General features: G+C 38.9%; 4 protein-coding genes across 4 annotated transcripts; 1 reads left to right on the top strand and 3 right to left on the bottom strand.

Moving 5' to 3' along the window:
• Positions 1-4853: 4853 nt before the first annotated feature.
• Positions 4854-7531, bottom strand: LOC130999301 (uncharacterized protein At5g50100, chloroplastic-like). Its single transcript, XM_057924809.1, has 8 exons — positions 7301-7531; positions 6952-7091; positions 6707-6814; positions 6279-6335; positions 5582-5647; positions 5421-5481; positions 5287-5330; positions 4854-5019 (listed from the first exon to the last, which is right to left on the bottom strand). Exons 1-8 carry the CDS (start codon positions 7443-7445, stop codon positions 4981-4983), a joined length of 660 nt encoding a protein of 219 aa, XP_057780792.1. The 5' UTR covers positions 7446-7531; the 3' UTR covers positions 4854-4980.
• A 1221-nt stretch (positions 7532-8752) lies between these two features.
• Positions 8753-11242, top strand: LOC130999388 (succinate dehydrogenase subunit 7A, mitochondrial-like). Its single transcript, XM_057924923.1, has 4 exons — positions 8753-8957; positions 9077-9145; positions 10296-10398; positions 10911-11242. The coding sequence occupies exons 1-4, from the start codon at positions 8904-8906 to the stop codon at positions 10973-10975; spliced, it is 291 nt and encodes a 96-aa protein (XP_057780906.1). The 5' UTR covers positions 8753-8903; the 3' UTR covers positions 10976-11242.
• A 1105-nt stretch (positions 11243-12347) lies between these two features.
• On the bottom strand, positions 12348-14609 carry LOC130998731 (putative late blight resistance protein homolog R1B-17). The gene has a single exon (XM_057924140.1). It carries the CDS (start codon positions 14607-14609, stop codon positions 12348-12350), a length of 2262 nt encoding a protein of 753 aa, XP_057780123.1.
• A 3016-nt stretch (positions 14610-17625) lies between these two features.
• LOC130998732 (putative late blight resistance protein homolog R1A-10) lies at positions 17626-20514 on the bottom strand. Its single transcript, XM_057924141.1, has one exon. The coding sequence runs from the start codon at positions 20512-20514 to the stop codon at positions 17626-17628; it is 2889 nt and encodes a 962-aa protein (XP_057780124.1).
• Between the last annotated feature and the right edge of the window lie 1325 nt (positions 20515-21839).

Consider the following 21839-nt stretch of genomic DNA (forward strand, 5'->3'; position numbering starts at 1 on the left):
TCAAGTTTGATTATTGTCATTATGTAGACAAATTTGCTAGTGTTGCTCTCATAGTATCGGACAGTGTTGATACTTCGGCTGGTACTGTTCATTACGGGAGTACTGTTCATTACAGGTTTACAGCTATATATTCGTTTTTGAAGTATATCTCGTGAGTTTTAGATATACTTGCTTCATGAGTCCAGAGCATGCACATCTCCTTGGTTATTTGGAGATAAGGAGTTATCTACAAGAGTCCTTGGTTCATCACATCTCTTCTAGGGTTTGCATCTGCCTACATCTATAAAAGGCTGAAGAGATCGTCACATGAAGGTGGCTGCTGCGTTTTTACTCTTCTTCAGTTCATAAAGAGTGTTTCTTGTGAGTGTTGAGTTCGTTCTTTACGTGAGTAAACGAACTAGAGTGTGTGTTGCTTTATGCATTTGTAAGCAAGGTTGGGAGAGTTGATTTTTCTTGTTTTTCCTTTACCAGGCTTGTTGGTAAAGCTTATTTTCGTGGGTGTTGGTGGTGAGTGAGGTTCATTCACACTTAGAGAGTTGATCGTTGTTCTTCTCTCAATTATTCACGGTTGTGAGGGTTTGAGAAGTTATAGAGGCGAGAAAGCTTGAGAGTTTGTCGTGTAAGTCCTTTGTATAACTTATCTTCACTAGTGGATAATTTACCTTGGGCATGGCCCCTTAGACGTAGGTTGTTTAACCGAACTGGGTGAACAACTCTTGTGAGCAGTGTTGTTACTTTCGTTGATACTTTGTGTTGCACGTTTGCTGCTATTTTGTGTGTGCGATATATGCAATTGGATAGCTTTTCAATTGGTACCAGAGCGGGTCACCTAAGTTATCGGTGTTGATCTTGGTGTTTTTCGCAATCTATCCAGTTGTCGCGCTCGATGGCCTCGCAAAAAGAAGGTGGGTCAATTGTCAGGCCACCATTACTTGATGGAACGAATTTTGTGTACTGGAAGTAACGAATGGATGCTTTCATTCGTGCTGTTGATGAAAATTCGTGGACCTCTGTTGAAGAAGGTTGGGCTCATCCAGTTGATGATCAAGGAAAAGTGAAACCCAGAGTAAAGTGGTCGACCGGTGAACTGGCTGCATCGAATGCAAACCAAAAGGCCCTGAACTTTATTCAGAATGTTGTTTCTATGGAAGTTTTCATGCTCATATCTATGTGTGCTACAACAAAGGAAGCCTGGGAAGTTCTTCAAAGCACCTACGAAGGGAATTCCAAAGTAAAGAAACAACGACTTCAACAATTGACTTCGAGGTTCGAAGAGTTAAAGATGGACGAGTATAAAACTATCACTATGTTTCATGGTAAAATGCTTGCTATTGCAAACGAGAGTTTTTCATTGGTGAAAGGATACCAGAAGAAAGACTTGTTCGTAAAGTGATGCGGTCGTTGCCTGAAAGGTTTGATTATAAAGTTACTGCTATCGATGAAGCTCACGATGTCTCTGATATGAAACTTGAGGAACTTATAGGGTCGCTGAGGACGTTCGAGATGAATCTCAAATCTGAAAAATCTGGTGAGAAGAAGTGTATTGTGTTTGCAGCTAAATCTAGAAGCAGTAAATCGGAGATGGCGAATTTTGATACAGATGATCTGGTGGAATCGTTTGCCTTATTTACTAAAAAATTTGGAAAGGCATTTAATAGGTTTAAGAAGAAAAGAGGCACTCAAAAGGATTTCAATAATTCGAACATTCAAAATTCGAACCATATGCAGAGTGAGAAAAATTCTTCTATGACAAACATTCAATGTTATGAATGTCATGGATTTGGTCATATTCAATCCGAATGCGCCAATACCCTGAAGAAACTCAAGGAGCAGAACAAACCCTACAATGTGTCTCAAAGTGATGAAGAAACGGATGAAAGCGGGAGTGATTCTAATGAGGAAACTGTAGCTCTGGTGGTAAGAACTTTGAAACAGGTGAATAAGTATGAGGATCCTCTAAAGCTTGAAGAAATAACTGATTCTGAATCTGTGAATGTTAAGTGTGATGGTAAGCCAGACAAAGTATCAGACGAAGTAACTACTTTGATGCCAACTTCAGAGAAAACTGATATTGATGTTGTGGCATTTACTGTCAAATTGAATGATCTAAATAATTCTGAGTCATCCCAAGATATGCTGAAAGATGATGATGCTATGGATCCTGATGAAGATTATCTTGTGCAAAATTATGATCTTATGCATAAAAAATGCCTGGCTATGCTTGAAGTTAACAAAATGCTTTCTGTCAAGCTTGGAGTTGTCACGAAGGAGAGAGATGATTTAAAGATCTTGTCAGATAGTCTTCAGAGAGACATAGTTGTTCTTCAACATACTATGAAGTTGAAAATTAGTGAACTCGAACATCACCAGAAACTAGTTAAGATGATGAATTCTGGAACTAAAAAACTTGATGAAATTCTGGAACAAGGGCAGAATACAGATGATAAAGCTGGTATTGGATTTCACAAGAAACAATGGGTTCCAAAAGATGAGATTTTGAGTACAAACAAAGTTTGTAATCCTACTAAAGATGTTCCTCCTGCTCATGTTGCTCATGTCTCGTACAGAAACTTGCCTCCTAAAAGGAACTTTCCATCTAAGTTTGTTCCAGTTTGTCATCATTGTCAAAGGCGCGGCCACATTCGATCTCGTTGCAGATTTCTTATAGCTGACAGGAAGGCAAATTCCAAAAACTTGAGAAAGTCCTCCTACAGAAATCACAGAAGTTATGTTGTTTGTACTTCTTCTTGGTCAGGCGCGCAAGATAAATGTTATCTTGATAGTGGATGCTCCAGGCATATGACTGGAAACAAGAGTTTATTGACAAATATCAAGACTGTATCCGGGGAAGGAGTTACTTTCGGTGATGAAGTTCAAAGTAAAGTAATTGGAATAGACGATGAGACTGGTATGACTGGCAAAGGTACTGTTAGTATCTCTCATTCCTTTCGACGTGGAGTTGTTTCTGGTTTAGCTAATGGTGTTCATGGCAATGGTCTGCTAATTGCTTGATCTATTTGTGGTACATCCTCTATTTGCTCTTGATGTGAGGGGGAGAAGTAGCGTTTGGTACTCTACTGCTATTGCTGCTACTTTATGATGATTCTACCTAGAAGATAATGCTCTTGATTATCTGTTGATGGTCTTTGTTGGTTGATGGAGGTTTGTTTATTTGAACTCTCTGATCGATGCTATCTCCTGTATATGTTTGATGCCTAAGGGAGAGCTTCTTATGCGAAGCTTGTGAATTTGAGGGGGAACAATTATAATGCTTGCTTATGGTATGATCTTGTTGGTTGTTGCTTCTGTTGAGGTTCTGCTGGTGCTTTGGTGTTTTGTCAACATCAATGACAAATGGAGAGTTTGTTGAGTATTTGATGCTCAAGTTTGGTTATTGTCATTATGTAGACAAATTTGCTAGTGTTGCTCTCATAGTATCTGACAGTGTTGATACTTCGACTGGTACTGTTCATTACGGGAGTACTGTTCATTATGGGTTTACAGCTATATATTCATTTTTGAAGTATATCTCGTGAGTTTTAGATATACTTGCTTCCTGAGTCCAGAGCATGCACATCTCCTTGGTTATTTGAAGATAAGGAGTTATCTACAAGAGTCCTTGGTTCATCACATCTCTTCTAGGGTTTGCATCTGCCGACATCTATAAAAGGCTGAAGAGATTGTCACATGAAGGTGGCTGCTGCGTTTTTACTCTTCTTCAGTTCATAAAAAGTGTTTCTTGTGAGTGCTGAGTTCGTTCTTTACGTGCGTAAACGAACTAGAGTGTGTGTGCTTTATGCATTTGTGAGCAAGGTTGGGAGAGTTGATTTTTCTTGTTTTTCCTTTACCAGGCTTGTTGGTAAAGCTTATTTTCGTGGGTGTTGGTGGTGAGTGAGGTTCATTCACACTTAGATAGTTGATCGTTGTTCTTCTCTCAACTATTCACGGTTGTGAGGGTTTGAGAAGTTATAGAGGCGAGAAAGCTTGAGAGTTTGTCTTGTAAGTCCTTTGTATAACTTATCTTCACTAGTGGATAATTTACCCTGGGCGTGGCCCCCCAGATGTATGTTGTTTAACCGAACTGGGTGAACAACTCTTGTGTTCAGTGTTGTTACTTTCGTTGATACTTTGTGTTGCACGTTTGCTGCTATTTTGTGTGTGCGATATATGCAATTGGATAGGTAACTTTTCATACTCCCTTCGTCCCACGAAACATGAGTCGTATTTGTTTTAGGCCGTCCCACGAAACTTGTTACGTTTTTTTATATGGCAAAAGTTTTTTCCTTTATTCATATTTTTATTTTTTCACTTACCATATTTAACACACTAAATAATATTTTCTTAAATCTCGTGCCCAAAAGAAATGACTCATGTTTCGTGGTATGGAGGGAGTATGAATTTATCACTTAATGTTTGTAACATATTGCAAAATCATTGAGTTGGTTTTGACTTTTCAATTGATGAAACTTCATCTTGTCTATAGATTGTATATTTTGAACTGCATTCACTACGATATTTCAAATCTTTAATAATTTTCCCAAACAATACATTTCTTATAAGACGATTATTTACAAAATCTACCCAGCGAAAGATAATGGGATTTTTTGTTTTTTGCTTTTTGAACAATTTAAGCATTTGATATTATTGATAGTTCAGAACATTTTTGTAAAAATGGGTAATAATTTAGAATTTAAATGGATATTTACCCATTTTTATAACACTATATATCCATGTCCTTTTCAGTTACGTTGAACAAATAATTGAAAAATGCAACCAGAATCACAACACAGCTCACATCATTATTAGAAGATAAACTTGAAAAAAGAAAAGAAGAAATCATCAAGCAAGAAGCATAGACAGAAACCTTTTAATTCAATAAATATGTAACAAAGTTGCTAATGTGTATATATACATAGTAAAACTCATACCTTTTGCAAAGAGAATATGTCTGAGATGCATAATGCTGAAGATGTGTGCAATCTACATTTTACAAACCTTGCTGTCTTCACACATTTCTTTCTGCAACACAAAATTCGGTCATTTAGTAGTTTCAAACATAAAGATTTTTGAAATGCACTTCGATTCTTATGGTTCATCAGTCATGCACATAGCAAACTCCTCGACACTTCTGAGCTACACGCTGTGACAGTATTTATTCAACTAAGCACAAACATTCTCTCTACTAGAGACATGCCAACGTAACTATAAATGGCGTGGACAAGTAAAATGATATACAAGATTGAAAAATATGCATCATTTGTGGATGCAATGCAAGCACATGCATACCTTTTTCCTCCTAGCCTCCAAAACTTCTTCTAGTGGTGGTCGGCCTGTATAACATCAAATAATTTTGTAAGACATCAAATATCAGTGAAGACCGAGACAGTGGAAAAAGGTGGCCTGAAAGACAGGAGAGGAACCTGTGACTTGAAGACGATATTTAGCCCAAACTCCATAAACAGCATCGGCAATGCTTGCTATCTGTGGGTCAGACATTGTCATCAATCTACTCAATAGATGAAAGAAGCTTCCAGTTGTGAAAAGAAACAATGTTATTTGAAGATATCGAAGCTGGACTTACAGGTTCATATTTTGTAATGGCATAAACCCATCCCAAACCAACCGCTTCATAAAGTTTTCGGAATGCCTGCATAGGTGAAATCTCTTCTGCGTTATATGCTGCTTCACAGACGAAAAGCATGTAATACATCAATTACATTACAGTATTATTCCTATCGAGTTTCTTTTCCTTTTTAGTCTGATTTGGGGAGCATCGGAGCAACATATGTTCGAAAATTCGCACCAAGAAAAATGGTAATGGATCATCAACATGAAGAATGAAAGTAGACTACATTATGGTAACTGAAAATGAATACAACCAAATTAAGATGAGTTAATTTTCTTCGGGAAGTTGGTATGCAAAAATTTCGATAAATATTTATTTGAGAAATCAACAACCATAGCTTTAGCGTTCAAGCTTATCAACCAGAAGCACTCATCAAATTTATAACTTGTCGTGAAGAGGTAAGACCGTTTTCAGGGAAGATTTGCAACCGACAGTTCTGCACACATGACTGTAAATACATAGGCAAATAGATAGGAAAGCTATTTTAAACATCCAGGAATCTGTTAAATACCTAAAACCCACAAGTAAACTAGGTAAGAAATCGATCATCAGAGGGTAGTAGGGGTTTATCTATGATAGGCAGATTCAGCAGGAAGATGTAAAATGCAATGGAGTTGACATGATACTAAGAGTGAAACATATAAATAGTAACCTCAACATCTTTTACAACAGTCCCATCCGATTGAATTGCATGGATTCGGCCCATTGCCTGGAATTGGAGAAAAATCAGAAAAAGTTAACCAGGACTGCATCAAAGAAGCATGTCTGTTGTAACTCACATTGTAGGCAACATCCACTGACAGGCATTACCATCACATTTCATCAATTACATAGTCACAGTAGGTAGAAGATAAATGAACATACACCATTTTTAGACAACCTTGGCTCATGGGGGAAAAATAAAACGATGTCAAACAACACGTAGTGATTCATATTGAAGCCAAAAACAGCATTAGTCTAAAGATTCCTTTTGAAAAATTGACAAAACCAATCAATACATAGCACAGAATAATGAGCATGGAATCCTAAACATAAAAATGACAATCATGAGGTTGCAAGAAACATGAGGGAGATCAATACAGTTTTGTAATCAAGGCCTTGATTATCCTCCGCACTATAGTCATCCGAACTTATGTCCACGAATTTGATAGTTTTATATCCTTCATTCCTCTCCCTCAGCATATTAACCTGATAACCACATGATTTCAAGGTCAAAATTTTTCTTCAAAATCATTAATAAAACCAGAAACAATTCTGATAATCATCATGTGGCATCATTTCATCCAACAGTAAAGTAAAATGTTTGTTTTCTACTTTGGAATTACCTCCCTCATACATAAAGGACACTCCCCATCATAAAGCATCTTAACCTTCCAATTCTCAGATGATCCCTCTCCGATTTCTTTGTTGAGAGGCGAATTATCCACAGCTGATCCATTTACAGCTCGAATCGACAATCTCACTCCTGGAAAATTAAAATAAAAAATTAAATCCCAAAAAATGTCATCCTTTTCGAACCCTAATTTCCAGTAACACAGTCTAAACTTGAACCTCGGAAAGGAATATAAACTTCGAAAAAAATCAACAAAAAATGAAAGCCACCAACAATTCACCACAGAACCTTACAACTTATGCACCACAAAATCACGAAAACCATTTAGGATATGCAGATACCCGATTTATAATTAGGAATTGGGGATGACTTGAGCAAAGGGCTCGAAGCAGAGACAGTATTATATGTTGCTCGGAGATGACGAGGGGCGGAGAAGAGGCGGGTGTTAGCTCGTCTTCCGACGGAGATTGCTCCTCGTAACGCCATTAACGATTCTTATTTGCTTTGTTTGTAGAGAAATGCTGTATAAATTTCTGCATTTTGTGTTTGTGAGTTTTCTGTTGATGCGAACGGTTTTCTGTTACGTGGCGGCACCTTCTTCATTCAAACGATTCGCGGGCTCCGCCGCAATCGGGTCGGGTCCATATTTGTCCCGGCCCGCCCCAGAATTCGAGAATTCGGGTGGGTATGGTAGGATTTTAAAATATTTTGATGATGTTCGATTATTTCAAATTAAATTGGTTTGTAATTATTAAAGATTAAATTAATTTATGAAATAGGATTAACTTTTTATAGCATTGTTTTAAAATTAAGTATTGAATCGAGTCCATTCAATCGAACAATATATCATAGAACTAAATCTAATTGAATCCGGCAAACCAAGCCTCCCCTATATTAATTTTTGGTTTGATTTTGAATTTCAATGTCGAATAAGTATTACAAATTCAAATCCAAACACATGCTAAAAATTATTGAGGTTTAATTTACTTTGGACTATAAAATTAATTTTAATTAGAATAATTCAAAAATTTAAATCGAACACGCAACAATGTTCAAAGTTTGAGGTTTAATGTGCAATTATTTCAAAAATAAGTTGCAGGTTATAAACTACTGTATAACCATTATTTAAGTTGAATGACATCATTATTATTTCGATAGAAATAACACAAAAATTTGTGTACAGCCAGTTGTATTGTACAATCGAATCAATCCGCATTCATAATAATATTATTTATATAATTTGAGTCAGGATACGAATTCAAATCAAAATGCAAGTCAGAATTTAGGTGTATGTGTAACTCGGTCATATGGTAGAACCGTAGAACCAATTGTACCCAGGACCTCCTCTATAAATAATATTGTAGAGTAAATAGAATTTAAACTTCTTTGAACTAACAACAAGCCAACAACCAATCCAATCACTAAATAAAGAAAAAAAATTCATAAGTAAATAAAAATAATAATAATTTTTTCTTTATTTTTAATAACTTCAGATCTACATATCTGATCAAAATCGATCGAGTTAGCTCGTTCGCCCAATCGACTTGGGCCAAAAAGTCCGAAATTTTCGAGGGCTGAAAAAATCAATCCTTATACACCCTCTTTTTTGTGTTTATTTTGAATCGACACATCAATTTCGAATTAAATTGACATCCCTAATAATCAATCAAAGTTGGGATTATGTTATGTTTTTTGTTTTTTTGTTTTTTTGGTTTTTTTTTTTTAAGTGGAATTGGGAATTTAACACACTTTTCCCTAAAAAAAAAAGAAAAAGAAAAATGGGTCAAAAGTGAGAATACAGAAAAAATTGGGCTATTTTCGGAAATAGAAACAAGAAGCGCTACTCACATCAAAGTATCAAACTACTGTGCCCCAAATCTCATCAACCTGCCACTTCTTTCTGAGCTTAATCTGATTTCTTCGAGAGAAAAAGAAAGGAAAACCATGGCGTTTTTACTCAACAAAACCGCTCTCTCCGCGCTCCGCTTCAATTCCCTGGTACGTGTATGAGCATATCTCGTTTCGATTAGGTTTAATTTTCCCCCCTTTTCATCGTGGTGTTTATATGTGGAAACACGCTGTAAAATTTGATGGGTTTAATGTGAAAATATGTACAGAAATCCAATGATGCGCTGGCGCTCTCAAGGCGTGGGTTTCATGTGGAGCCGGGGCCGCGCGAGAAGGCTGTGAGTGATTTTTATTCTTTCATTTGATATTGTATTTTTTTTTCTTCTTGTCCGATCGTATTTAGTTTGGATATATAAATTGGATCTGAATGCATATGTGGGTAATGGATATGATTTTTATGGTTGATTGTGGATTTTTGACCCGAAATAAAGAGTTTGAGCTTTTGGTTTTGTGGAAAATGTTTTCGTTTTGTGCAATATTATATGTTTCATTTGTGACGAATCAACTGAATATTGTCTCATATCGATCATAGTTGGAAGTTCAAGCTCAAGTATTGAATAATGGTAATGATACATAGGATTTGAATTTGAATTGATAATTTTAAATTAGAAAAGGATTTTCTTTGTTTTTGTTCTTCTACTTTTGGTGATTCTGGTTCTTAATGACAAGGATTACAGCAGTGTTATGTTTCATCAATGCTGTTGTTATGGTAGCTAGCTTCCGTGCTTCGATTAGAGTTCTTTGGAAATGATACATCCTCCATCGAAAAGAAAAGGAAATTTGCTAGAAGCTATCAAACTGGTCTTTAGATGTATGGATACATATGGAATTGTCCCACACAAATTGATAGCATTTTATGTTGTTAACAACTTAACATGAAGTTTGAAGCGACTAGGGTGTGCAAATGCTTGTCAAGAGCTTAATCTATCAGAAGGAAGCAACATAATTTTATGATTTTACTTTTCTTCTTGAGCTATTTTTCTCAGTAGAGTTGGCCGACGGCTGCATTTTTAAGGGCAATCGGCATATCTAATGATTGCCTCTTTCTTCCAGAAGAAACAAACTTTGATGGTCTTGATTTTTTCCATTTGACCCTCCAAAGTTCTTTCTTGAATCTCTGATGCAATGTTTTGCTGCCTTGGGTTCCTATCACTTTGTGATATGCAGCCTCCATGTTTCATTGATCACTTGTTTCTTTCTTTCCGTGCATTTTTGCCTGTAAAATTATACAAGAGGAACTGGATCTATGTTACATTGCTTGTATTGTGGAATGTAATGGTGTTGATAAGATTCCACAAAGATTTGAACAATAGCATCTTTTTCCTGGCTATTTTATATTTCACCGTGCATTGTTTGTGCTTTTGTCCCATGTTTTCAGTTTTATCTTTGGGTGTTCACCATATCTTGAATGGTTCAATTGTTTTTCAGCTCTTGGCGGAGGACTCTTCTCTAAGACGCTTCAAATCACATAAGCATGGAGTACGACGACTCAGAGTTGTAGGAGATGTTCTTACTGTTGTAGTTGTAGCCGGTATGTTTATCCTTTAATGCAAATGCCCGATTTCCAGTATATCTGTTCCTTAGGCTGCTATACCTCTTGTTGTTTGGTTTTCTCCTAAAAGCACTTTATTATTTGTCTAATATGCTAGTTATAGACTGTTTAATTACTTTATCTTTTATAAAGCAGTTGAATCTTGAATCTGAAGTGTTTCGTCATTAACCATCCTGATGATTCCGTATGATACACGAGGAATTTTACATTTGAATTAACTTGATCACCAAGTCTTCTAAAATGCTTGTGATTGCAGCCTAGATTACTTGAAAATGTGACATTGGTTGAAAAACTTAACTCTTAAGTTGGTTTCATGTTGTGAGAACCTTTGAGTTCTAATCCGATTTCGTATATCATCATTGTTTTGTGGATCTGATTGTTGAAAAGATTTACATGATAAAGATCAAATTGTAAACTGTGACTGTTAGGGTAATCTAGCTTGTTGTCCTTTAGCAGAGTATCTCACTTCTCTTGTGTTTGCTTTTGCTCAGGATGCTGCTACGAGATCTATGATAGAGCAGTTAGGCGAGAGGAAGCCCGTAAGAAGGCAACTTAGAGTGTGTGCCAGTTTGATATTTTTGCTCTAGCAACTTGTTCCAACTCTATTGCTGGTACTGAAATAAATGCAAAAAACTTCTAATTTCCATGGCTCGGTTGTGATCTTTCAGCTACAAGATTGTGAGTGGAAGTTTTTCTGTATTGATTTATTGCATTAACTTGCTTTAATCTCGCAAACTATATGTTTTGTGATGAATCTCACTCTAGAAATATCTGCCATCCTAGAAATAACATTATTCACCTGGAAAATTGTTTTCATTCTGTATCCAATCTTGCAAGCTAAAAGATATGGATGCTATCATGTTTTTATTTGTTTATACTTTATTTTAGTAATATATAGCCATTTAAAATCAGATTTTTAGTGTCCGTCGTTCTTCTCGTTCCCCCAACCATGGAAACACTTGCGTTTATGTTGCTTTCGAAGAAGAACGTAATGGACGCAACTTCAAGGTGGGAATATCGGAGATAATGATTTTTTGGGGAACAAGTGTGGGAGAATGTTGCGAAAGAAAGAACATAAAACCTTCGGCACATCTGCGTTGTACCCTGCCCGGATCCTAACCCAACTAGATTATCCTGTTCGGATGCCAAGTATTAGTGTCATTTCGATATAGTGTTATTATCATTTCAATATTGTGTTAGTGTCATTTCGAGATAATGTTATTTATATAACATGATAGTATCATTTGTAAAACAAAATAGTGTTAGCTAGTGTTAGTGTCATTCCAAGAAAAAACGGGCTAGGATCCGAGTATGGTGCAACCCGAGTGTCCAGGAGACTACCTCAATAAAGAAATATAACTTTTTTTGATTAGCTTCTGCTTGGCGGAAGAAGGCCGTTGATACCAAATATAAAATCAAACACACAGCAAAATTTACAGTTTCATTTCCTGCTATCAATCGTCGAGATAATCTGTTGACCCTGACGACGTTTTGTAAATAACCATCTTGGCTGCCTCAGTCCAGCGCCTTAATATTTCTGTTGATGTCATTTGTTGTTCTTCATAGTCTCTCTTGGCGGCGGTACGTGTCTTCGGGATATGTTTCCTTGATGATATTTGGAATTGAAGGCCCTCATTTCCTAGACTCTCTTGTTCTTCCTTTATTTTCATCGCCGAAATCTCAGCAGACTCGCTGCATCTAACCACGCTGATCATTTCAAGCGTCGGAATTTCTCCAATATCCAAAGGGATCGCTTCCAAGTGCTTCAATCTTTCAAGTCTAAGTTTCTTCAAAACTGGGAAATGGGAGCTGTCTGCATCCCAACATCTCAGATCACAATTGATAATGCTCAAGAATCTAAGGCGGAGAAACTCCCCGTTAACCGGACTCCACATCTGTCCCTTGACGGAATCATCTAGCTTGAGAGCTTATAAATGGGGCAAAGAACCGATGATTGTCAGATCATTCCAGACAAGACTGCAGTTTTTCAGTGACAGCTTCTTCAGAGATACCGGAAATGCACACTTGAGCTGATCTGCATTGCATGAGTTAGGAAAGGTGGAAACTACTAGCTTTAGTGATTGAAGTTTATGTAGGCTGCCAAGATTGTGGAGATGGTCGAACAAGCATTCTTCATAGCCCTCCAACTTATCATTGTAGATTAGATGCAATTTGTTGGTGTTGGGAATTCTCTTACACACCTCCTCACTCAACCTCAAATTTACTGTTTTTATCAGTGTCTGTAAGTTTCCCATGACAACACAGTCATTTGGAGGAGGAGGAGGACGCGGAAGATAAATCTGTGTGCAGTCCACATGCCTAAGTTGTGACAAGCTCCAAATTTCAATTGGTGCAACGACAAGTTTCGCATTAATTGTCAATGTTTGCAGGTTCCAAATGAAGGATATTGAAGAAGGAAGCCAAACCAAGGAGGAGTACGAAGGTCGGAAAGTAAGGCACCGCAGGTTCAAGTTCTGCATTACATCTTCCGCGGAACAGTCGCTAACCACAGTCAAAACTCTCAATAACTTGAACACAACCGGCAGCTTGAACCCTCTGCATACTAGAGAACGAAGAAGCTGTGCTGATTTCAGAGCATCAGACATCTCAGGAACATCATCACTCTTGATGAAGTCATGACATATGAAGCGACGCTCCTTAGTCATGTTGTCGAGTGCCCTCTTGGCATAGAAGAACTTGTCTTTCTCAGATACTTTCAAGCACAGATCTCTTATCAGATCGTGAAGTCGACAAGACCTAATCTTCCCATTAGATCGATGTCTGCCAACAAGAACAAGATTCCTGTCAACTAAGTCATTCAAGTACCCCTCTGCAATCTCTTCTAACATTTGAGCTCTCTTCGGTTTGATAAATCCTTCAGCAACCCAAAGTTTGATGATTCGTGATGCACGAATCTCACGGTCCTCCCGGAAAATCCCCATGTAAAGAAAACATGGTTTCATATGGGGGGGCAAGTGACTATAGCTTAGAGATAACACATCTAAGATCTCTTGCTTTTCTGTTGAAGTGGGGATTGATTTTATATTCTTGGCAACATCCTCCCAGAATCCTACTGTCTTAGGTGATTTGAGAAGAAACCCTCCAATCACAACAATTGACAAGGGTAGTCCTCTGCACAATCTAACAATCTCATTTCCCACACTTTCTAGTTGAGGATAAGGGCAATGTTCTTGCTGGAAAGCGTTTCTGCAAAACAACACCCAACTTTGATCCTTTTTTAAAGGTTTCATGGTGATGCAAGAAGTAGAGCCACAATCACTAGCCACATCCGACAACCTAGTAGTTAAAACGATCCGACTTCCATTCCCATTATCAGGAAAGTAACGCCTCACCTCATCCCAAGCTTCGACACTCCATATGTCATCTAATACAATCAGATATCTTCTACCACATAAAGTCTGATGCAACTTTAGCCCTAAATCATTTTCACTTCCACTTTGCCCTATGCTAGAGAGAAGTTTTGAAAAGATTTCTTTTGCACTGTATTGTTGAGATACAGTTGCCCAAGCACGAATGTGAAAGTGTTCCTTGATGAATGAATTTTCATAAACATTTAGAGCAAGCGTGGTCTTACCCGTGCCGCCCATCCCAACAATCGAGATGATTTGCTGCTTGGGTTGATGTATGGTGAGCTTGTCCATGATGTGGATCACGTCGTCTTCGAGTCCCACCGGAGAAGCCTTTCCGGTGGTGGTGGTGAGAGGTTGTTTCTCCTCCACAACATCCATGTCACCATGTGTAGCTTGCTCCTCTCTCGCTAGCCATTTCTCCTTGAGCTCAGCACCCTTTCTCATGATACCATCCATTTCTTCAATTATTTGTTGCAGATCCGACAACGAGCATTTATGACTGGGTCGATTTCTCCCTTGCCAGCGCCGCAGCATGAAGTTGGTCCGTGCTTGCTTCTTCTCAGCATGAATTTGATCGACAATGTGTGATTCAATCACATCTTCAGCTGCGTGAGCTGCAGATGCGATTTGTTTCTCCAGATCTGATGCTTCTTTGCTACCTCCATCAATAGTAGGGTTGGTTATCAAGTCGAGCAAGGCATCAACCTTTTCCCCAAGGGATATAATCTGTTTCTTGTCGAATACAGTTGAAAGGCAAGGATGGCTCATCATCTGCTCAATGATGTTCATCACAGAAACCAGAGCTGCATAAGCTGCCATCTCAAATCAAAGTTGAATTTTGTTGAAATTTGAGGAATCTGAACGACGATTGATGTAATCTGCTAAGAAATAAGTAATCAAGTCGTTTTATTTTCCATTAGCTGTGATCCACAACAATCTCATTATTAAAGTTCCTGCCTGGATTCCACAGCCGCATTATTAAAGTTCTTTTCTATGTCATTATTAAAGTTTCTTTTCCTTTTCTTTCAAAAAAAAAAAAGTTTCTTTTCCTTTACTAAAAAAACCGAATATATTATGTGCTCCACAATCTCTTTATTTGATACTGAATCATCCTTTTAAATAAATACTCCCTCCGTCCCACTAGAATTCACACTTTTGAGTTGGACACGAAGATTAAGAATAAATGGTTAATAGTGTAAAGTAAGTAGGGTCCATTTATTTTATGTGTGTAGAGAATGTAGGGACCACATACCATTTTAGCAAAATGTCAATTCTAGTGGGACAAATAAAAAAGACAAGTGTGTCAATTCTAATAGAACGAAGGGAGTATCATTTTTAATTTCCTTATTTTCTATAAAATAAAAAATAAGATCTAATTTGTCATTTTGGTCAATAGTCGCTAAAATACATCATAAAGTTTTATTTTCTGGTATATATCACGACCCCTAATTTTGGCGGCTAAATACACCAATTTTTAATTTGTCTGATTTTTCCCACGGCGAAGGACTCCGGCGAAATCAAAACTGACGTGGCAAGTACTTAGACAAAACGACGTCGTTTCATTATTAATTAAAATTAGTTTATATTTAATTAAGAATAAAATTATTAATTATATCCCCTAATCTAGCCACGTCACCCCCTCCCCTTCCCCCACCCCCTGCGCAAACCCTCCTCCTTCTCCACCCCGGCGCCACCACCGTTTTTCGACCGTCTCCGTCGCCGACTAGACCAACGCCCTTCCTCCGGCGACTGGTCCATGCCGCCAAGCACAGCGCTGCCCCCTCCTCTCTCTTTCCCGTACACAAAGACGAAGAATCGAGCCCTGATTTTTCCAAATCAGAGATCGCAAGCCAGTCCTTTCTCTCTTCTCCAATCTCGCCGCCGTCGTTCCTCCTCCGGTGAGGTCAGGCCCAGCCGAGAACGACGCTCCTCATCGGACGTCGGCCACCCCTCTCCCTACGAAATCCCGCCGCTGCAACCTGAAGAATGGCAAACGGCCGCTGCTTTAGCCCATCTCACCTCCTCGTCTCTGCACCTCACTCTCCCACAATCGAGGCAAAAGGGTGAGCCCTAATTTCCCCCCATCAGTTCGACGGGAAATGCCGCTCTTCCGGAGAATTCGACGCCCTGCACCAGAGCTTATCTCTCTCTGAATTCTTGTTCACAACAGGGCTCGACCCCCCTCCCATTCTGGTTCGACGTCGCCGTTTGAGAGAATTGTGAATTTGGTGTTGTGGAATGAATTTGGAGGTTGTGGAGGGCGGCGTAGGGGGGGAGAGAGGCGGAGACGGAGGTGCAGAGGAGATAAGCGATAGAGAGAAGCAGAGGCGGAAGCTCAAGCTCGATCTGTTTGAGGCGGAGGAGATGAGCGAGAGAGAGCAGAGGCGGAGGCTCTGGGCCGGCGAAGCTACCGGCCGAAGCTGTGGTGGCGGTCAAGGGGGAGGACGGCGGAGCCGAGAGATGAGAGAGAGTTGTGAAGCTGTGAGAGAGTGGTGACGTGTAAGAGAGAGAGAAAGTGGGGTGTGTGAGAGAGAGAGTGGGGAGTGTGTGTGTGTGTGTGCGCGACGTGGTTATTCCGGCTGCCACGTTGGCATTCCGGCGTCCACGTCAATTTCGATTTCGCCGGATTCCTAAATCGAGGGAAAAATCAGAACCAATTATAAATTGATGTATTTTGAAGTCAAATTGAGGGGTCATGATATATACCAGAAAATAAAAAATTCTCATGGATTTAGCGGCTATTACTCCTTTAATTAACTTGATCACCTAGTCTTCTAAAATGGTAGCTAGAAATGCTTGTGGATCAAGTTGTAAGCTTGTTGTCATTTTCATAGAGTATCTCATCTCTATTGTGTTTCGCGTTGCTTGTGCTCAGGATGCTGCTACGAGATCTATGATAGATCTATGGTACTGAAATAAATGCAAAAAACTTAAACTTTCCATGGTTCGGTTGTGATCTTTTAGCTACAAGATTGTGAGTGGAAGTTTTTCTGTATTGATTTATTGCATCAACTTGCTTTAATCTCACAAACTATATGTTTTGTGATGAATCTCACCCTAGAAATATCTCAAATGAATGCTGTTGTTATTATTCAGTATAAATCGTGTGAAGCTTATAACTAAAGTTGCTAGAACCGAAAGTGCTGTTTGAAGTCGGAGGGGTTTAGTTGCAAAGTCTGAATAGCGGAGGGACTTTGTTTGCAAATTCGAATAGTTGGCAGATCGAATCTGGTCCGTTGGTGCAGATCGTGCGGCTGGGATTTAATCTTTGTTTTCAGTTAGTTATAACTAACTGAACAGGGAGTCTTCGTCTTCCTCAACTCAGCTCCTGCAACTACTTCAAGAAAAATACACAGAGAGGAAAGAATTGTGAGAGGATTGAGAGATTATATTTCAGAGTTAGATTTGATTTTCGGTGTCTTTCTTTTCGATTCAAAGTTATAGTCTCTGTGATTCTAAGTTTGCTTGGTGAATAAAAGTAGATCGATTTCCTTGGCCCGTGGATGTAGGTTGAAAAACCGAACCACGTAATTGCTGTGTTTTTGTGATTTCTTTGTTACTTTTCTGCTGATTTCACTAACAAATGCCATTCTAATTCTAGAAATAACGTAATGGCCGCAACTTCAAGGAGGGAATGTGGGGAGATGATTTTTTGGGGAACAATTGTAAGAGAATGTTGGTGTGAAAGAAAGGAGGGATTTTTGATGAACTTATGCGAAAGAAAGAAATGCTAACTTATTTTGATAGCTTAGCGGAAGAAAGCCATTCATACCAAATATGAAATCAAACACAACAAAGTTTACAATTTCATTTCCTTTACGACAATTGCTAACAATCAGAGATAATCTAACGGCTTTACAAGATATCTCCAGGCTGCAGTTAATGTTAGAAATGAAATCCTTATTTTTTCACTCAGCCGGGTAAGTGTCTCCTTCGTTGATGATATTTGAACTTGAAGGCCCTCATTTCCTAGACTCTCTTCTTCTTCCTTTATTTTCATCGCCGAAACGTCAGCAGACTCACTGCATCCATCCACAAGTGTCGAAATTTCCCCAATATTCAAACGGACCTCTTCTTCCAAGTGCATCAATACTTCTTCATCTCTAAGCTTCCGATTGTCAATATCTTTCCTTGATGATATTTGAACTTCAAGGCCCTCATTTCCCAGACTCTCTTCTTCTTCCTTTATTTTCATCGCCGAAATTTCAGCAGACTCACTGCATCCATCCACACTAATAACTTCAAGTGTCGGAATTTCCCCAATATCCAAAGGGATCTCTTCCAAGTGCCACAATCCCTCAAGTCTAAGCTTCTCCAAAACAGGGAAATGGGAGCTGTCTGCATCCCAACATCTCAGATCACAAGTCCAATCAACAATGCTCAAGAATCTAAGGCGGAGAAACTCCCCGTTAACCGGACTCCACTTCTGTCCCTTGACGGAATCAACTAGCTCGAGAGCTTCTAATTGGGGCAAAGAACCGATGATTGTTAGATCATTCCAGACAAGACTGCAGTTTGTCAGTAACAGCTTCTTCAGAGATACCGGAAATGCACACTTGAGCCGATCTGCATTGCATGAGGATTGGTTAGGAAAGGTGGAAACTCCTAGCTTTAGTGACTGAAGTTTATGTAGGCTGCCAAGATTGTGGAGATGGTCGAACAAGCATTCTTCATAGCCCTCCAACTTATCATCGTAGATTAGATGCAATTTGTTGGTGTTGGGAATTCTCTTACACACCTCCTCACTCAACCTCAAATTTATTGCTGTTGTCAATGTCTGTAAGTTTCCCATGACAACACAGTCATTTGGAGGAGGATGGGGAACATAAATCTGTGTGCACTCCACATGCCTAAGTTGTGACAAGCTCCAAATTTCAATTGGTGCAACGACAAGTTTCGCATTAATTGTCAATGTTTGCAGGTTCCAAATGAAGGCTATTGAAGAAGGAAGCCAAACCAAGGTGCGGGAAGCCAAAGGTTGGAAAGTAAGGAACCGCAGGTTCAAGTTCTGCATTACAACTGCCTCAGAACAGTCGCTAATCATATTCAAAATCCTCAACATCTTAAACACAACCGGTGGCAGCTTGTTCCCTCTACATACCAGAGAACGAAGAAGCTGCGCTGACTTTAGAGCATCAGACATCTCATGAACATCATTACTCACGATGAAGTTATGACATATGAAGCGACGCTCATTAGTCATGTTGTCGAGAGCCCTGTTGAAATAGAAGAACTTGTCTTTCCTAGAGACTTTCAAGCACAAATCTCTTATCAAATCGTGAAGTCGACAAGACCTAATCTTCCCATTATATCGATGCCTGCCAACAAGAACAAGATTCCTATCAACTAAGTCATTCAAGTACCCTTCTGCAATCTCTTCTAACATTTGGTCTCTCTTCGGTTTGATAAATCCTTCTGCAACCCAAAATTTGATGATTCGTGATGCACGAATCTCACGGTCCTCCTCAAAAATTCCCATATAAAGAAAACATGGTTTCAGATGAGGGGGCAAGTGATTATAGCTTAAAGATAACACATCTAAGATCTCTTGCTTCTCTATTGAATTGGGGATTGATTTTATATTCTTGGCAACACCCTCCCAAAATCCTACAGTCCTAGGCGATTTGAGAAGAAATCCTCCAATCACAACGATTGACAAGGGTAGTCCTCTGCACAATCTAACAATCTCATTTCCCACACTTTCTAGTTGAGGATAAGGGCAATGTTCTTGCTGGAAAGCGCTTCTGCAAAACAACACCCAACTTTGATCCTTTTTTAAAGGTTTCATGGTGAAGCAAGAACTAGAGCTACAATCACTAGCCACATCAGACAACCTAGTAGTTAAAACGATCCGACTTCCATTCCCATTATCAGGAAAGTAATGCCTCACCTCATCCCAAGCTTCGACACTCCATATGTCATCTAATACAATCAGATATCTTCTACCACATAAAGTCTGATACAACTTTAGCCCTAATTCATCTCCACTTCCTTTTTGCCCTATGCTAGAGAGAAGTTTTGAAAAGATTTCTTGTGCACTGTATTGTTGAGATACAGTAGCCCAAGCACGAATGTGAAAGTGTTCCTTGATGAGTGAATTTTCATAAACATTTAGGGCAAGCGTGGTCTTACCCGTGCCGCCCATCCCAACAATCGAGATGATTTGCTGCTTGGGTTGATGTATGGTGAGCTTGTCCATGACGTTGATCACATCGTCTTCGAGTCCCACCGGAGAAGCCTTTCTGGTGGTGGTGAGAGGTTGTTTCTCCTCCACAGCATCCATTTCACCATGTGTAGCTTGCTCCTCTCTCGCTCCCCATTTCTCCTTGAGCTCAGCACCATTTCTCATGATACCATCCATTTCTTCAATTATTTGTTGCAGATCCAAGAAGCATGGATTTCTCCATAGCCACAAGCATGAATTTCTCCATAGCCAGCACCACCGCATCCATGCTGGATTCTCTCCAGCATGAATTTGATCGACAATGTGTGATTCAATAACATCTTCAGCTGCGTGAGCTGCAGATGCGATTTGACTCTCCAGATCTGATGCTTCTTTGCTACCTCCATCAATATTACAGTTGGTAATCAAGTCGAGCAAGCCATCAGCCTTTTCCCCAATGGATTCAATCTGTTTCTTGTCGAATACAGTTGAAAGGCGAGGATGGCACATCATCTGCTCAATATTGTTCATCAAAGAAACCAGAGCTGCATAAGCTGCCATCTCAAATCCTTCGATTAAGCAGCAGACTGTAACTGAAATTCGATGAATCTGAACGATGGTTATTCTGAGTTGCCCCCAAGACTTTGACGGAGTCTGCTAAACATAAATAAATAAATAAATAAAGTCGTTTTATTTTAATCTGTTGAACATGCAGCGCCAGTCATATTTGGCAGGAATTACTAATAAATTGAAGAGATCTGAATAAGTGATTGTATTTGGCAGGAATTACTAATAAATTTCTGGACAGTCATATTTGAATGCCCTTGCTGTCATTTTCCTGATAAATTCAACATGTCAATTAAATTAATGAATTATGGAACTATGCATCTTATAATATAAGCTCTAAGTCTCAAATGAATTCTACTTGGACAACAACAGCCAAGCCATACTAAATAGAAAAATGTAAGCAACAGTAAACAGGAGAGGCATGAGTTTCTCATTTCAAAGAGCGAGAGATCTCCCATTTCGAAATCCAAGCGTTTAAAATTATCATAGCATAGAGATTAAACAAACAAATAAGCTATAAAATGTTCTTTCCCGTTAATGTCTAGTAAAATAATTCTTCAACTTCTAACACAACATAACACATATCTAGTATAGAGGTCCTTTGGTACGGATCAAATAGAACACTATCTCTACCTTCCTTTACCATAGGTTCAATCAACATCGAAAAAGTAGTTTCGTCAAGTGCCCCTTGCATCCATCTCTTTCTTGGGAGGGCTTTCAACGGAGAGTTTCCTTGTCTCAAGTTGTTGAGAATCGACGGTTGTGATGTCGTGTGTTGGGTTGCAGACACCTCTGCTTTTCAAGTTCTTGAACACGAGATGTGTGGCAGTTGCAAGTTCTTAAAGGAAAATTCCAACAAGAACATTAATGCCCTTATCCTTTAGAATCTGTTTCGTGCTTCCCAAACAGGAGGCAGTTAAAAAATATTGGAAAGTGAAAAACAATTAATACACAGATAGAGCTCAGCAGTAACATCTCTCTCTCCATCCCTCCCATTAACATCCCTGCCATCACTCGTTCCTATTCCTACTGTTTCGTGCAGCAGTTCTTCTTCAAGGTGATGCTTTTTCTATGTTTCTTTTTTTTCTCCCCAAGAAACTAATTGCTTATTATTTTCGATACTCAGTTTTCAATGATGACAAAGAACCTCAGATACTACAGGAGGTATTGGAGGGTCTCGAGTTCAAATCTCACTTAAAGATCACCATATCAACTTACAAGGTCAGACAAAACAGAGATCTTGATTTCAATCAAGAATTCATATACATAATTCTTACATTGTGAAACTAAACTATAAGTAGCTACAATTTGCACATACA

The sequence above is a fragment of the Salvia miltiorrhiza genome, chromosome 8 (genome assembly GCF_028751815.1).
Source record: "Salvia miltiorrhiza cultivar Shanhuang (shh) chromosome 8, IMPLAD_Smil_shh, whole genome shotgun sequence".
NCBI lineage: Eukaryota > Viridiplantae > Streptophyta > Magnoliopsida > Lamiales > Lamiaceae > Salvia > Salvia miltiorrhiza.

What these genes read in the sequence shown, in the direction of transcription:
- LOC130999388 (XM_057924923.1), top strand. Translation starts at nt 8,904, where the DNA reads ATGGCGTTTTTACTCAACAAAACCGCTCTCTCCGCGCTCCGCTTCAAT. An exon ending in CGCTCCGCTTCAATTCCCTG is followed by an intron (nt 8,958 to 9,076) that starts GTACGTGTATGA and finishes AAATATGTACAG; the next exon opens with AAATCCAATGATGCGCTGGC. An exon ending in CGGGGCCGCGCGAGAAGGCT is followed by an intron (nt 9,146 to 10,295) that starts GTGAGTGATTTT and finishes ATTGTTTTTCAG; the next exon opens with CTCTTGGCGGAGGACTCTTC.
- LOC130998732 (XM_057924141.1), bottom strand. Translation starts at nt 20,514, where the DNA reads ATGGCAGCTTATGCAGCTCTGGTTTCTTTGATGAACAATATTGAGCAG.
- LOC130998731 (XM_057924140.1), bottom strand. Translation starts at nt 14,609, where the DNA reads ATGGCAGCTTATGCAGCTCTGGTTTCTGTGATGAACATCATTGAGCAG.
- LOC130999301 (XM_057924809.1), bottom strand. Translation starts at nt 7,445, where the DNA reads ATGGCGTTACGAGGAGCAATCTCCGTCGGAAGACGAGCTAACACCCGC. An exon ending in GTCCTTTATGTATGAGGGAG is followed by an intron (nt 6,815 to 6,951) that starts GTAATTCCAAAG and finishes TGTGGTTATCAG; the next exon opens with GTTAATATGCTGAGGGAGAG. An exon ending in AAGGCCTTGATTACAAAACT is followed by an intron (nt 6,336 to 6,706) that starts GTATTGATCTCC and finishes CTCCAATTCCAG; the next exon opens with GCAATGGGCCGAATCCATGC.